The 12,229-nt window shown below is 39.9% G+C and overlaps 1 protein-coding gene across 4 annotated transcripts in view; it reads left to right on the top strand.

Annotated features, from left to right (window-relative positions):
- satb2 (SATB homeobox 2) overlaps window positions 1–12,229 on the top strand; it is a 240,128-nt gene that overhangs the window by 72,824 nt on the left and 155,075 nt on the right. For all 4 annotated transcript variants that reach the window (XM_069934541.1, XM_069934540.1, XM_069934539.1 and 1 more), the window contains exon 6: window positions 10,421–10,523. In XM_069934541.1, coding sequence (XP_069790642.1) covers window positions 10,421–10,523 — 103 coding nt within the window. The remainder of the gene's footprint in view (window positions 1–10,420; window positions 10,524–12,229) is intronic.

Here is a 12,229-nt window from a genome sequence, read left to right on the forward strand (position 1 = left end):
TGTAACATTTGATCTCCACGACATCCTTGATGCTGCTAATGAAGCCAATCACTGAGCTCGTGTACTCCTCAATGTTTACATGAACTTTGTAGATGGCCGCTACCCTGAAACTGCTCCAGTTTGTGGTCTCAAAGCCACCCTGTTCTACTACTGTGACCCAGTAAAGGAGTGGGTCAATCCATTGGGAAATACATGAAAGTTGGAGATTACCAGAGAAAACAAAATATGCGGAAATTAAAAAAAAACCTGTGGAGGAAAGGTTGTGAAGGATAATGAGTTCAAAAAAGTAGGGAGCCAATGGAGGAAAATGGAACAATGAGTCATCATGCAGATATAGGGAGAAGGAGAAAAAAAAGACTTGCATCCATGCAGCACCTTTTATAAGCCCTGCACATCCCAATGTGTTACAGCCAATGCACTCCTTTTGTATTATAATGAGCATTGTACTATAGCAAAAGCAAAAGCAGAAGTTGATTTGTGTACATCTATCTCCAACAAACAGTAGTGTGATTTTAGTGATGGGATAAAATGTTTGGACAGGACGGAGGTCCTCTGTTCTCATTCAGAGTTATGCAGCATCTACACATCCTCCAAAGGAGACAGAGCCCTGTGTTAGCATTGCAACAAAAAGAATGTTACCTGCATCTTGGATGTTCAATGTGGTGTTGTGGGTGGCACTTGCTCTGGGCAGTGTTCTGTAGGTAAAGTTTGCAGGTGGGGTGTATGAGGAGGATTTGCTATGGACAAGGCCACAGCAAACTCCACTCTTAAAAGATCGGGCAAACAGCATAGCCATATAGACCAAACTGTCTCCCATAAATTTGAAGCTTGTGTGAAATAGTATGAAATTAGTTCATGAAAAGATGATAGAGGATCTGCCATTCACCCATTCCTAAAACCTGGCACATGTTTGAAAGCTCTCCAGTTTCTTTTGGTGTGTGATGTGTTTGTTCAGAGATAAACACTAAAAGCAATACCCCAGGCCATTCAGAAACACGACATAAATGCTCTGATTCTTTTCACTCCTTCCTTTCAAAGAACAAACATTTTTCACTCATCTTGACAGAAAGCTGGACACATTTTCTTACTGTCCACCCTCAGAAACCATTGTCCTTCCCAACATCTGCTTTGATAGGCCAGAGGTTCCCACAAGACAGTGAATATCTGGCTTTACTTCAGGGAGCTTTTGAGAACAACCTTGATTCTTTTCAGCTTCCCATGATGAAGCTCAAATAAAGAGTTTCCGAAGTTAGGTGCTGAGCATGCAAATGCTGTAGCTGGTCAATGTAGCCAACTGAGTTAATGGAACCTCATTGCTGAGATCGCTAATGAGATAGAAAGATGAACATGGTTTCCTTGTTCTTCTATTGAATTTGGAGCATTTTGAGAAGACAGGGCATTTTCCGGTGCCTTGGAGATACCCATTGTAAATCTCAGAAAAATACACGAGGGCAGGTATCACTTGTTATATGGTAATGGGTTTATGGGAACATAACCATCCAGTTGTGCTATTTGGGTAATTTTCTCAGATATGGGAAGCCCTGTACCATAAGGGAATATTGGCAACCTTGCTTCTAATAAAGCAACACTTGACCTAACCTCTTTGTGCATCAGCCTCAGTAGTAACTCAGAAACAGGAATGATGATGAACTGAGGAAGAGTGGAGGGTGGGTGGGGGAGGGAAAGGTTTGTCATCAATATTAATATCAATAATAAAATTAGAGTGAAGAAAAATTGCAACTGAAAGAGAGACTTGGTCAAAAAACGCTGCTTAACAGAAATAATTGTCCCACCCTCCCTCCTATTAGCTTGCACAGGATCTTTCAGTTGAGATATAAAAGGTTTAAATTGGCTACATGCGAACAGGTAACTTGGATAATCTTGAGACACACAGAGACTGCAGAAGCTGGGACCTGCAGATGAACATAATCTACAGGAGAAACTCAGCAGCATAAGTGGGAGAAAAAGAATGGTCAACAATAGAAACCTTAAGTGGGAAGCAGTGAGAGAGGGACTCACAGAGCTCCTGTCGAAGAGAGGAGGAAAACTTCTTCAGTCGACATGTCTGAAGAGACTTCACAGTGGAGTAATCAGTCTTATTCTCCCACTGATGCCACTCGACTCGCTGAGTTCCTCCAGCAGATTGTGTTTAATGCAGACAGTTTTATGGTTCAGCACAATAATGATAAAATACTTGGAACAATCCTCGCTGTCTCTTGATGCAGTGCAGTTAATCCATCTAAACCACTTGAGGAAAGGAGGGTAGAATTAAGTCAAATTCCAGCTTTTAAGTCAAGTGTCTGATCAATTAAACACAGTATTACCAATCACAGGAATTTTTATATCTACATTTTTATAATGAACTCACAGTAATATCTAAAGATATTGAATCAATCACACTGAAAACATTCCCTTTGAAATTACAATCTGGTATAATCAGATGATTGCTCTGGACAACAATTTTTTTTTTAAAGTTTGCTTCCTAAAAAGAAATTGGAGATTATAATAGATAAATTCAAACTGAACATGAATATAATGTCAGATTTGCCATATCAAGTTCAAGAAACATTAAATTAACTTTTATTGAATTTAGCATGTTTAATCACATAATGACGCTGACATATTGCATTAGTTCAACTGACCTAAAAATATTTGCTGCTGATTTTCATTTGTACTCAGCATCTGGTGCCTCTCATGTCAGCATCCAACAATAGTTGGCCAGCATTGATGGATTCCAGTTGTCCTGATACAGCTTTTCCATGGTTGCACTGTCCTGGTGAAACCGTTCACCATGTTCGTCACTGACTGCATCAAGTGCGAATGCAGAAAATGAATTTTCAATGACATGTTGCATTTCATGGTTTTGTCTGCTTGAAGCATGTTTAAAAATATGACAGAATATCACAGAAATAGATTATAGCTAAAAAAAACAGTAAGCGATAGGAAACTTTTAAGATGATTTTTGTGATTCACAGCCCAAAATCTATAAAATACACCCAAAGGTATTTAAAAAAACAAAATCTTTGTTGTCCAGCGTTAGTCTGAAAAATTAGTCACAGAGTCACAGAATACCAATAGCAGGGAAAGAGGCCATTCAGCCCATCAACTTTGAGCCAGCTCCAAATAAGAGCAATCCAATTGATACCACTCTCCCTTCTCAGAGCTGCCAGCTTCCTTCAAAAGCTACAAATTGAATCTTCTTCCATTACTAACCCTGGCAGTGCTTTTCAGATCCTAAACACTCCATTTTTCTTCATGTCACTTTGGCTTCCTTTGGCAATCACCTTCATTCTCTGTTCCCTAGTAATTGATTCCTCTGCCAATAGGAACAGTTTTTCTCCTGCTCTGCTGTAGTGCTATCAAATCCTGGTTTCTCAGAGGACAATGCCATTTTTTTCCTGTGTGGCAATATATCTAAAATCCTTTATCCCTGGCAACATTTTGAGATGTCTTTACATATTGTTGGGCGGCATGGTTGGTGTAGCGGTTAACATGATATTATTACAGCGCCATCGACCCAGGTTCCAATCTGGCACTGCCTGTAAGGAGTTTTTATGTTCTCCCCATGTCTGTGTGGGTTTCCTCCAGGTGCTCCGGTTTCTGCCCACCCTCCAAAACGTATGGGGTTGTGGGTTAATTTGGGTGTGACAAGTTTAAATGTCCAGAATCGGTTTCTATCATGTTGTAAACAAAATATTTCTAAAGTGCAGTTCCCAGAACTTATTTCATTTTGGTTATGCCAATGTTCTGTAAAGGTTCATCATGAGTTCTTTGCTATTGTACCTGGTGCCTATATTAACAAATTTTGGGATGATGTATTCAATTGGAACCACTATTCAACTTGCGCTTCCACTTTCAATAGACTCTGCACATACAGCACCTCATCTCTACACTTTTTGTATTTTTTTTAAGAATCTTGCCCGTCTAATTTATATTGCCTGTTGTCATTTTTCCTACCAAAATATAACATACATTTCCAAACTTTATATTTCACTTGCCTCTTTACTGTTTATTCCTCCAATCTGCGTTCACATTGAGTAATATCCTTTTTGCACCTCATTACACCACTCAGTATTTTATCATTAACATATATTTTGAAAATTATGTCCTCCTGATGACTCACCTTTCATTATTACTGTTTCCTGTCAATTTTCAATGCACCTGCTAATATCCCTTTTAGTTCATAGCTTTGAATTGATTATGTGGCATCTAATCAAATGCCTTTTAGGCATCAATTCATACCACATCCCCAACTAACTTTCCCCTCTTTGACCCTTGCAGTTATTTATCAAAAAATCTCTATTATCAGTAAGACAGGATTTGCCTTTAACAAATCCCTGCTGGATTTCTCTCATCTATCTGCACTTGTCAAAGTCAATGCTGATGCTGGTTAGTGTTTAGTAAAACTTTCTCCACCAGGAAAGATAAAGTAAATGACCTGAATTTAATGGGTTTATTCTTACTTATTTTTGGAGAGATTTAACTCTTTGCTTTGCCGTGTTTGTAGTGGTTAGGAAGGCCAAATTGCAGTTAATTTATGATTCCTACTTGCAAATGTTATCTCCTTATGGACAATGGTTGACACTGGGATGCTAGTAAGTGGCTAATATTGAATCATCTGTCCATTCTGAGATGAGCAATGTGGCAGCTGACACAGTTTTGACTTTGCCTAATACCTAGAAACCCTACCGAACTGAGAACTCTCTTCTTAATCTACTGTGGCACCTTAAACATTCCTACTGCATTATCCTAACACAGCACAGCATTGAGAATAAATTTAGCTATCCCAATACCACCACTGGTTTAATTGTTAAAGCTGTCAGTATTCATTCTGGAAGTATATTAGATCTCTGGCCATTTAAAGAGTGCACTCAATAAAGCACACATAAATAGAGGGAGCTACATATAGACAATAACAAGCTGACAGATGTGTTGCCACATATGGCACATGTAATCACAGAAAATGGAACATGTGTGTTCTTAATGTACCTGAGACCTGAGACAGAATATCATCAACATACACGTGCTATAGAATTCAATTAATGTATGAAAAGAAGCATGCATGACATAGGCTCACGGTAGTCTGGGGAACAGATAAAAGACTCTGTGGCTGCAAAGCAGCCTCCAGCATAGTGTGATGCCTCCTGGATGCACAAGTCCAGGATGTTTCTGAGGGGGTACAGAATATTCTTAAGGGGGAGGGGGAGCAACTAGAAGACGCGGTACTTATTGGTACCAATGATATAGGCCGGAGAGGGGTACAAGTTCTTCGATGTAAGTTTATGGAGTTAGGAAAGAGGATAAAGAGCAGGCCCTCAAGGTGGTCATCTCTGGATTCCTCCCAGTGCCACAAGCTAGGGAAGGTCAGAACAGGACAATAGTGCAGACAAATGCGTGGCTGAAGATATGGTACAGGGGGCAGAGTTTAAATTCTTTTTAAATTTGAATTTTTTTAATTTAAAATTTTTAATTTTTAAAACACTTAGGCATCCAGCATGGTAACAGGCCATTTGGCCTACAAGTCCATGCTGCCCAATTTTTATACAATTAACTTACACCCCCAGTATAATTTTGAATGGTGAGAGAAAACAGAGCTCAGGGGAAAATCCATGTAAATACGGGGAGAACATGCAAACTCCTTACAGACGATGCAGGATTTGAACCCCAGTCCTGATCTTTGGCACTGTAAAGGTGTTGCTCTAACTGCTACGCCAACCGTGCAGCCCTTTTATGGGGAAGGGTAACCTGCACCAGTGGGATGTGGGACAAGTTGCACCTGAACTTGAGGGGAATCTTGGCAGGGAGGTTTGCTAATGTTGTTGGGAAGGGGTGGGGTGGGGTCGAATTAGATTCGCAGGGGAGTGGGAACCAAATTGAAGAGACAGAGGAAGAGGTGGTCAGCGCACAAATAGGGATAGCTGCTGGGAGTTGGTGTGGAAGGGCAGGCAGATAAGATGAAATTAAAACCAATGGGAGGAGTTGCAATAAAACAGGGACACAGTTTCAAAGAAGCAAATAAAGGGCTAAAGGTTTGGTATTTAAATATGGACAGCATAGAAATAATAATGGGTGACCCTGTAGTACAGCTACACATTGGCAGGCATGATGTGGCTATCATGGAGTTGTGGCTAAAGGACAGATGTCATTGGGAGTTAATATCCAAGGATACACAGTGCATCGAAAGGAGAGGCAGGTAATCAGAGGGGGGTGACGTGACATTGTTGGTAAAGAACAATGTTAAATCATTAGAAACAGGTGACATGGGATCAGAAGATCTGAAATCATTTTGTGTGGTTAAGAAATAGAAAAGGTGTTAAAAAGTACACTATTGGCAGTTATATACAGACCTCCAAACAGTAGCACAACAAATTACAACAGCAAATAGAAGAAGCGTGTCAGAAAGGCAATGTAATGATAAGTATGGGGGATTTTAACACGTAAGTAAGTTGGTAAAACCAGACTGGGACTGGATCTCAAGAGAGAGGATTTGTAGAAACCCTATGAGATGGCTTTTTAGAGCAGTTTGTTGATGAGTCCACTAGGGAATTGGCTGGACTGGATTGAGTCTTGTGCAATAAACCAGAGATGGTTAGAGATCTTAGAGTAAAAGAACCATTAAGGGCAGTGATCACAAAATTATTGAGATTTAACAAGGAGAAACTAAATTCAGATGTATCAGTGTTGGAGTAAAGGGAACGACAGTGGTATAAGAGAGGAACTGCCCCAGTGGTTCTCAAACATTTTCTTTGCACTCACATGCCACCTTAAGTAATCCCTATGCCATCAGTGCTCTGTGATTAGTAAGGGATTGCTTAAGGAGGTATTTGAGTGGGAAGAGAAGGTTGAGAATCACTGCTCTGGACCCAAATGTTACTGAAATATTTTGCTTGAGAAAAATTGTTATTGGCCCATTTCCTTTGGAGTTCTGAAACTGTCCACATAACGAGTCAGTTAGGTACGATTAAAACAGTGGTTTTCAAACTTTTTCTTTCCACTCACATACCACCTTAAGCAATCCCTTACTAATCACAGAGCACCTATGGCATTGGGATTATTTAAAGTAGTATGTGAGTGGAAAGAAAAAGGTGGAGAACCACTAAACTGGGCCAAAGTAGATTGGAAGAGGGCACTAGTAGGGAAAATGGCAGAGCAACAATGGATGAAGTTTCTGCAAGAAATGAGGAAGGTGCAGATTAAATACGTACCAAAAAAAAGGAAATATTTTAGTGGAAAAAAGTTACAAATATGGCTGACAAATGAAGTCAAAGTAAAAGCATAAGAGAGGGCATACAAGGAAGCAAAAATTAGTGGGAAGATAGAGGATAAGGTTTTTACAACTCGAAGAAGGTAACTAAAAATAAAACTCCTAAGGAAAAAATGAAGTATGAAAGTAGGCTAGCAAATAATATCAAAGAGGATATAAAAAGCTTCTTGAAGTATGTAAAGAGTAAAAGAGGTGAGAGTAAATATAGGACCACTAGGAAATAATGTGGACAAGTAATAAAGGGAAACAGAGATGGCAGAGTAACTAAATGAGTATTTCATACCAGTCATTGTGCCAGATGTGGAAGCATATCAATGAAGGGACAGGGTGGATAAGTCTCAGTATATATTGTGGAGGCATTGGTCATGATATTTCAGGAATCAACAGATTCCAGTATGGTCCTGGAGGACTGGAAAATTGCAAATGTCACCTCATGATTGAAGAAGAGAGGGAGGCTCCATAAAAGAAATTGTGGGCTGGTTAGCCCGTTGTCAGTTGCTGGGAAGATGTTGGAGTTGATTGTCAATGATGAGGCTCTGGGGTACTTAGAAGCACATGACAAGATAGACCAATGCCAGCATGGTTTCCTTAAAGGAAAATCCTGCTTGACAAACCAATTGGAATTCTTTGAAGAAGTGACAAGCAGGCTGCAGGTACAATGAAAACACAAAGCTGGAGAAACTCAGCAGGTCAAACAGTGCCCTTTATATAGAAAAGGTAAAAATAAATAACTGATATTTCAGGCTTGAGCCCTTCATTAAGGTATGGAAAAGGGTAGGCAGGCGTCAAACATAAGAGTGGGGGGGAGGTGTGCCTTTTCGACCACGCCGCCTCCTACTCTTTTGTTTGGACGCCTGCTGACATTTTTCCATATCTTGATAAAGGGCTCAAGCCTGAAACGTCAGTTATGTATTTTTACCCTTTCTATATAAAGGACACTGTTTGACCTGCTGAGTTTCTCCAGCATTGATTTATTATTTCATCCATGCTGTCTACAGATTTTTGTGTTTTACTTGAGATGCAGTGGATGCTGTGTTTTTGAATTTTCAGAAGGTCTTTGACAAGGTGCCGTACATGAGGCTACCTAAGAAAGGAGCCCATGGAATAACAGAACACATACGAGTGTAAGCAGAGCATTGGCAAGTTGGCAGGAAGCAGAGAGTCCGAATACAGGCATCATGTTCTGGTTGTCTCCCAGTTATCAGTGATGTTTGACAGGGGTCAGTGTTGGGGCCATTTCTTGTTGTATATTAATGATTTGGGTTATTGAATAATTGGCTTTGTGGCCAAGTTTGTAGGTGGAGGAGCAAGTAGTATTGAGGAAACAGGGAGGCCAAAGGACTTAGATGAGGAGAATGGGTAAATGAAATACAATGTTGGAAAGTGTATGGTCATGCTCTTTGGTAGAAGAAGTAAATGGGCAGACTAGTTTTTTTTTAAATGTGGAGAAAAATGAAAATTCCCAGATGCAAAGAGACCTGGGAATCCTTGTGCAGGATAGTCTGAAAGTAAACTTGCAGGTTGAGTCGGTGGTGAAGAAGGCAAATGCAAAGCTGGCATTCATTTCAAGAGGAATAGAATATATAAGCAGGGATGTGATGTTGAGGCTTCATAAGGCACTAGTGAGACCTCCATTGGAGATATGTGAGCAGTTTTAGGCTCCTCACTTAAGAATGGATGTCCTGATGTCAGGGTCAATTCACAAGGATGATTTCGAGAATGAGTGTAATGATATGAGGAGTGTTTGACAGCTCTTGGCCTGTACTCCTTGGAATTTGGAATGAGGGGGGATCTCATTGAAACATTTTGAATGTTGAAAAGCATGGATGTAGAATGGTTGATTTCCATGGTGGAGGAGTCCAGGACAACTTCAGGAGTGAAGGGTTTCTGCTTAGAACTGAGATGCGGAAGAATTTCTTCAGCCAGTGGATAGTTGCCACAGGTGGTTGTGGAGACCAGGTCATTGGGTGTATTTAAGGCAGAGATTGATAGATTCTTGATTAGCCAGGCCATCAAAGGTTATGGGGAGAAGGCCAGGCAATAGGGCTGATTGGGGAAAATGGATCAGCTCATAATTAAATAATGGAGTAGACTTAATGGGCTGAATGGCTATTTGTCACTATATATTATGGTCTTGTATACATATTCATAATTCATACACACTGTTTCAATTAGTAAAATGATTGTATGCTAATATTCAACCTTTTATCATGTTTTGAAGTGAAGTTTGTCAAATGATTGCTAAATTTGTTTTTCTTGGGTCAAATATTGTTTGAATTAGACACCTATCAAAGAATGGTTATTCTAACTAATCTCACCAGATCCTGTCCATATATCTGATTGTTTGGAAGAACCATACCTCTACTTGTCTTAAATATGTTCATTCAATCTATGAATCCAGGAGGTGCCTGTAAGCAGCAGTTGCTGCACCATTAAAACACAGGATCTTCTCCTTTATCCTGATCATTTCAATAAAGGTTTGGACTGAAAGATGCCTGTTTTTAAAACATGATGCCATGATTGATGAAATAGCAATAGGAAGAGTTTGATATTTAGCAGAAGGCTGGGCTCCTAATTCTTTTCCTCATATTATGTGGGTTAAAATACATGACGATTTTTATTAAGTAAGTATGGAGATACAGACCATGGAATTTTGATTGATTGATGTGGCTGGCTCCAAATCTATTTACAAAGAGTAGAAAGAGGTCTTTTCCACCAATAGAATAAATAACCCTCTCGCATCTTCCAAGAGTTCAGTAGCATTTTGCTCCATCCTCTCTGGGTCAACTTGCACATCATGTTTTAGTGAATTCTTAAAGAAAATATGTTTAATATAGCATTTGCAGTAATTTGTTAATGAAAGGTGCTAAACCTGTAAATTATTATAATTTGGAAGAAGATGATAACCAATCCATAAAGTTGAAACTCAGAAGGGTTATTTCTTGGTTTATGTGCTGAGGCATCTCAAGACTTTTAGACGTTAAATTGTTTAGGTATTGACAGGTTTTTGTTAGTTGTCAAAGTTTGGACTTGTCCCTACATCTCTCCCAAAGTGGTATTTGAATTTCTCTCTGCTCAGTCTTCATCTTTGATTATGAATTTTATTTGGATACTTTTCTAATTTGTAATCTGCTCTCTTTTCATTCTCGGTACCAGAGCATGATTTCCTCCATCGTGAACAGCACTTACTATGCCAATGTGTCATCTGCCAAGTGCCAGGAGTTTGGAAGGTGGTACAAAAAATACAAAAAGATTAAAGGTATTTAGATTCTTCCAATCTCTGCTTACTGTTTGTGCTTAGTAAAAATTGCATTGTACTCCCATCCCTATTACTCATTAGCTATGATGCAATTGGAATTCCCTGATCTGTTTCAAAAGTCCCATTTGCTTTGGTCTCATGCTTAAGAATTAGTAACATGCGTCCACATTTGGTTATATATCCATGACTTTGAAGCAATTTCTTTTCAATCCATATGCTCTTCTGGGTGAGCTTCCAGTTTGGAGCTCATGTTCAGGTAAATGAAAGATAATAAGGAAATTGAGTAATGGACCAGATCTTTACTCTTATCTATCTATCAGTCAGATCAGAATTTATTGTCATGAACAGGTCACAAAATTCTTTGTTTTTTTCAGCAGCGTTCACAGTGCAAACATTCATATAAACCACCTTTACCATAATCAATAAAAATAGTGCACGAAAAGGCAGTGACTTTGGTTCACTGATCATTCAGGAATCTGATGGCAGTGGGGAAGATGCTGTCCTTGTGCTGCTGAGTTTTCATTTTTAGGCTCCTGTACCTTTTTCCCAATGGTAGCAGAGTGAAGAGGGCATGGCCTGGGTGGTAGGGGTCTTTGAGGATAGAGACTGCTTTGTAAGGACACTGCCTCTTGTAGTTATCCTCCATGGAGTGAAGACTGGTGCCTGTGATGTTGCAGGCCGAGTTAACAACCCTCTGGAGTTTTTTCTTGTCCTGAGTGTTGGCGCCTCCATATGAGACAGTGATGCAAACAGCCAGAATGTTCTCCATGGTACATCTATAGAGTTTTTTGAGAGTCTTCGGTGACATACTAAATCTTCTCAAACACTTTACAAGGTATAGCTGCTGGTGAGCCTTCTTCGTGATTGCATCGACATGGAGGCTCCAGGAGAGATCCTCGGATATATTGACACCCAGGAATTTGGAGTTCTTGTTCTTCTCCACTACTGAGCCCTCGAAGAGGACTGGATCATGTTCTCCTGACTTACTCCTAAAGTCAATAATGATCTCCTTGGTTTTGCTAATGTTGGCGTGACACCACTCAATCTATCTCCCTCCTGTATAGTTCCTCATTGCCGTTTGTGATTTTGCCGACATCTGTGTTGTCATCAGCAGATTTGTAGATCGGATTGGAATTGTGCCTGGACACACAGTCATGGTTGTACAATGAGTAGAGCAGTGGGCTAAGCACACATCCTTGAGGTGAATTGATGTTGATAGTCAGTAAGGAAGAGAAGTTGTTTCCAATTCATACTGACTGTGATCTTTCGATGAGGAAGTCATAATTTGTTAGGCCCAGCCTTTGGAGCTTATTAACCAGCAATGAAGGTGTTGAAGTCTGAGCTGTAGTCTACGATGAGCAGCCATATATATGAGTTGCTGTTTTTGAGGTGATCCAGAGCTGAGTGGAGAGCCAGTGATATTTCATCTGCTGTGGAGCAATTGTGATGAGAGAGGAATTTCATTTGGTCCAGATTTTTACTTAGGTACCTGTTAATTCTGGCCATTACCAGCCTCTCAAAGCAGTTCATCACAGTATATGTTAGTGCTACTGAGTGTTGGTCGATGAGGCAACTCCCTCTGCTCTTCTTGGGTACCAGGATGATTTTTGAAGTAGGTGGGAACCTCTGACTGCCACAATGAGAGGTTGAAATGTCTGTGAACACTCCAGCAATTGGTTGGTGCAGATTTTCAATACCCTGCCAGG

Source organism: Narcine bancroftii, chromosome 4, assembly GCF_036971445.1.
Source record: "Narcine bancroftii isolate sNarBan1 chromosome 4, sNarBan1.hap1, whole genome shotgun sequence".
Taxonomy (NCBI): Eukaryota; Metazoa; Chordata; class Chondrichthyes; order Torpediniformes; family Narcinidae; genus Narcine; species Narcine bancroftii.